Raw genomic sequence first — 4,977 nt, 5'->3', positions numbered from 1 at the left:
TAGCAATACTGAGACGATTCAACGGTGCTATTTCGGGTCTGTGCACTTTACGAATGTAAATTTAAACATTTAAACATTTCAACTCCCTAATTCCATTTTTTCGTTGCTGAACGCTTTGAGGTAACATTAACCGTAAACAACCGTGGAATATCTAATTCTAGCATTATCACATCAGCGTGTGTGCCGTGCTCACATTGCCCGTCTGAAGTATTATCACATTTCATGCCGTTGGCCCCGGCACGACACGGAAGCAATTTCATTTTAACGACATTGACCCTATATCGCGCGCGCACTGGCGTTACATCGCGAACCACTACACTTGGACCGTTAGGAGCGTAACATTCCGATTGCGATGGAACTCCAAAGAGTCACTACGTAGAGTCTACGAGCGAAACTCTTAGCCACGTTTATCACTTTATTCCAAACGTCCTCCACAGCATGGCGTGCTGCGTGATGTCGCGATGATAGCGCTTCACTCGGCACTGGTCACTTCGATGGTCCTGTGGAGTAACAGTGGAGTGACCACATCCTTCGGCCACACATCCTTCGTGTTGGCCCGCTGAGGCGTTACTAAATCTGGGACCACTGGCATCAACTAGCACCGTCAATCGGACTCCACTATGGTCGCTAAAAATAATGGCGACCCGCGTGACGCGACGAGACTCGAGCGTCGTGCCTTCGCCCGGTTCGAACTCGTGTTAGCGAACGAACACACTCTCTTCCTCCTGGATCCCAGCTTGGTACAACAGGACATGGCCTAGTGTTGTTTCCCTCGGCAAACGGACCCATGGTCAGTTTAGACCTCGGCACACACACACACACACACACATGGTAGCAAAGTACGCGTAGGATGGAGGCGTACCGCCTTGACCCTACCATCTCAAGGCAACAACGGTTCCAACGTGGAGAACTAATCGTTATGGCTTTCCGTAGCGCAAACCGGGGTGGCTTCATATTGACGAACCTCTCGGGGTGCGATGGTAGTAGCACTCACAAGGATTATGGTTTCCTCCCGTAAGCCACAAGAAGCCGCACACGCCGATGGTACGCGAGTGCTGGACTAGTGGTGGATTCGTCTACCGAAATGGCTCTATCTCGTGTGATGTAGATATATTTTTGGAAAATTTTATTTTGATGGACCCCCAAATGATGTGATTGTGGCTAGTTTAAAGCTCAAAAAGGAACAATAGGAAGGTGTATCCAGTTCCTTTGCAGCCAACAATAAACATTTGGTAACATTCCAGTTGTCTATGCACATACAGAGGGAGTGCAGATAGCTATCTGTAATGTGCTGTTAACCTATTCACGGTAATAGTTTTGCCGAAGTAGAGTTCCACCGAAATATGAATGCCTCCCCGCTACCATGCCATGGCACGCGGTATCCGTGAAACGATATCGAACGTACGGCAGGGAACCACAAATTACACCTTCCTGAGCTCTGGAGCAAGGAACGGTGAAGTAAAAGTGAAGAATTCGAATCCAGTTCAAGGTTGACAGCAACAGTTCGTTGGGCTAGTCCGCCGCCCCCGAAGGAGAAAACCATTTTTGATCGAGTTCCGACGTTGAGGGTGGCTTTTAGCGCCACGTTCATTAGAAGGAAAACACGTTCCCATACACGAGGCAGGAGGACGTTGGCTGGTCGGCTCCGGTATGATACCGACTGGTCACGGTCGTATTGCGGAAAACCTTCGCCCTAATCTGCAAATTAATCTACCTGAGTGATGCTCAGCCCATACGGTGGCACACCTCTATAGGGTATGTTCGAACTGTTCGAAAAAGGATCTTGCAGGACCACACCCTAGCATTAGTGACCCCAACCTAACGTGGAGCGTGGAAATCATTCGCCAATCAATTTCCGATTTCGATTTGGTACCGCCCTGTGGAAGCCTTGATGGATGGGCATTTGATGTCCAACTCGTTTACGACGTGTTGTAATAGTTAAGATTTACATGCGTTGATAGGACATTCAAATTGTGCTGTTTTATGGAGGGCATTAATTAGCAATGAACCGTTTCATACCGGAAATGTTTGTGATTGTGGAGCTGTTAGAAAATGATCCTAGGGACGAAGTTTGTTGCAAACGATGAGAGTGAGGGGATGCAAATATTTCTATAAAGTTGGAGATCTTTTAAAGTTTATCTTTTTCTCGGTTGTATAGTATAAAGTTAATAATTGTTTTTATTCACATAAACATATATTTTTTTATTCAATCTATACACCAATATGGCTACAATTCTGCTATTTTAAAGGCCATTCCGACTGTTTGGTAGTTTATCATTGTTAAATCAAAACGCTCAATAATATCGATAATACTTTTCCTCTGCAGTTCCATTTTCATTGGGAAACGGTTTAAGAATTAGGGACGCGAATTATATAGAGAGAGAGAGAAAAAAAAAGAAAAGACACGCATAGAGAGAGAAAAAAGAAAAGTGACCATTCAAGATTATTTGCTTCGATACAACATCGATAAGGATAATTCTTTATCTTGGCTTTACTTGGGCAAGGTTTTGAGGCTGAAGTGGCTTTCAGGGCGATATTATCCACCAGTCAGGTGTGAGTGGAGCACGTGGTTCATTAAACAAGTCATGTTTAAAAATCACGTGCTACAGTCACATTTCACTAGTAAGTCGAGTTGTGTTGGTGGAAATCATAGAAAGAAAACGGAAAAATGTATCTTTCACTTAAAAAAATATTCTAAAAATCAGCATATACCTGAAGCTGTTGGGTAATTTAAATAAATACCACTAGGTTTAACTCATTTTATTCTAGATAGCTGATAGTTTTAACTGTTCCAGGCACTATGTTTATTAACTCCCCTTATCTCATTCTGGTCAGTGTGTCGGTGTAGATCATTTGGTCTGGTGCTTTGTTTCGGGACTCGAAACTACAGTAATAATTTATGTATGTATGCTGTTAACCATTCTTACTAAGCTCCATATGATGCGCTAATCTGTTTGAAGAGAGTTTTAGTAGTAGGAGATTGTAATAGAATGATTTATATCGTGACAGATATCTAAATAATTCAATGAATCAGATTCTTTGTGCTTTGCTCATCATAAATTTATCCTCAATGCACTCCAGCACTATTGTGTGCCTTTTTGGAAATATAGTATAGACCATTTTACTGGGCAAATGCCCGAAAGCGGTACTTAACATGAGCTAGATTACGGCTAGCCACGCGCGAAATGAAGAAAATGAACGCCACCACATCTATGAACAGCTTAACATTTCGCTCTAAAATATACACATTTATTCCTCCAATTTCTTTATCGTTTGCCTCTGTCAACAGTGGGAAGGAGGGGTTGGAGTGGTTAGAAAATGTCTTAGCGTCGACGGTCCTTACTGCGGCTGTAAGAACGCGGGGATCGTGAGCGTGATCGGGATCGCGAACGTGAGCTAGAGAGCGAACGCGATCTAGGCCGTGCCGGTCGGCGCGTTGAGCTGGAACGTTGAGAGTGCGATCGCCCGTGGCTATCGGAGGGGACCCTCCTGTTCCCTGGTGGCCGTGTATCGCTTCCCGGCCTACCGCGATTCCGATCCCTACTGATGGAGCGGGATCGCGATCGCGAGCGCGAACGAGAGCGAGAACGGTGTTTGTGTGATGTTGGTGGTTTATGCTTGTCAGCGGAAGAAGGTTTCGATATCGGTGGCTTTTTACCCACAGCATCTTCTTCTTCCGATCCCCACAGATCGTACTTTGAAAGATCTTCATTATCCTCATCTTCCTCCTCGTCGTCCTCGTCCTCGTCATCCGGTTCCTCCTCTTCTTCTTTTTCGGAATCTTCAGCACGCTTCTTTCGCGATTCCTTGCGCTTGCTGCTGCTTTCCGTGTGATGCTCGTCGTCCGAGTAACTTCTCCGCCGCCGCGAAGCCGTTCGTGCAATTTGCTGTTCTTTCTGCTTCGATTTCGATTTCTTACGACGTCCAAATTCGTCGTACTCATCATCGGACTCGACACGATCCTTGTACTCCACTACACCGCGATCGTTGTAGCCTCCTCCGTAACCTACAGTGTGCGTCAACAAGAAAACGGGTTTAATCAATAATGTGCTGTCGCAGGATGCGTTCCTTGAAGTCATTGCCAGACTTACCCGTGCGTTCTTCGACGTCGCAAAACCGTGGGGCGCTGCAGATGTTGCACGTGTGGCGCCGGGCCCAGTTCACGTTGGCGCATTTATTGCATTGCCAATCTTCGGCACTGAACAAGCCGCGTGACTTCTCCGCTGCGGCCTTCCCGATTTCGGTGCCCGTCTTCTTTTTACCACCACTGCCGCCCCCGTCGGAATCGCTAGCTGCCGATCCATGCTTCGAAGAGCCACTGTTGGGACGCTCCTTGCCGCACCGGTTACACTGGTTGCGGCGGGCAAAGTTTAGATTTTTACAACTACTCCCCCAGCGGGCAGCGATCACGATTCAATCGAGCGGCATTTCAGTGGGATAGCCAAGGAGGGTGGGTGGGAGTGAAGCCAAAACGTTAGATCCCTAAAACTCTACTATTTGGCGGCGCTACAAATTGCCTGCATTTGCTTACTCGGGCTCCGGGCAGGTCCAATCGCCGTTCTTGTTATTGGATGATGGTCGTTTTCCGTCGTCGGATTTGGTGTGGCCGGTACTGCTCATGGCATCGATATACCTGGCTTGGGCGCTATTCAATGCTCAGATTCTTGAGCAAGTCCTGAAAACGGATCCTGTAACGCTGCGAAATCGTGGCGACACTTTTTATCCTTTTCATCAATTATCCTTTTGGGGAAAACTTTATCGGACAAGCCTCCTAACACAAGGCACACACACACATTCGCACACTCTGCCTCTGCAGCAATCGCAATGTGTTTACAGGCTTCAGGATCGGATTGAAACTTCCGTGCCTCGCGCCGTGGAATTTTCGACTCCTGCATCCGTTTATGCGTCGATTCGAATTTCAGTCGAGTAAACTCGTAATGCGGTTACGGTTTTTATGCAGGCTCGAGTAACAGGGCA

The 4,977-nt window shown here is 46.7% G+C and overlaps 1 protein-coding gene across 1 annotated transcript; it reads right to left on the bottom strand.

The window, feature by feature from the left end:
• Positions 1 to 2,797: 2,797 nt before the first annotated feature.
• Positions 2,798 to 4,766, bottom strand: LOC125957023 (zinc finger Ran-binding domain-containing protein 2). Its single transcript, XM_049689377.1, has 3 exons — positions 4,532 to 4,766; positions 4,092 to 4,384; positions 2,798 to 4,006 (listed from the first exon to the last, which is right to left on the bottom strand). The coding sequence occupies exons 1-3, from the start codon at positions 4,618 to 4,620 to the stop codon at positions 3,324 to 3,326; spliced, it is 1,065 nt and encodes a 354-aa protein (XP_049545334.1). The 5' UTR covers positions 4,621 to 4,766; the 3' UTR covers positions 2,798 to 3,323.
• Positions 4,767 to 4,977: the final 211 nt, after the last annotated feature.

Source organism: Anopheles darlingi, chromosome 3 (assembly GCF_943734745.1).
Source record: "Anopheles darlingi chromosome 3, idAnoDarlMG_H_01, whole genome shotgun sequence".
Classification (NCBI taxonomy): Eukaryota; Metazoa; Arthropoda; class Insecta; order Diptera; family Culicidae; genus Anopheles; species Anopheles darlingi.
The sequence above is the reverse complement of the archived record's forward strand: the minus strand, read 5'-3'. Positions and strand labels throughout refer to the sequence as shown.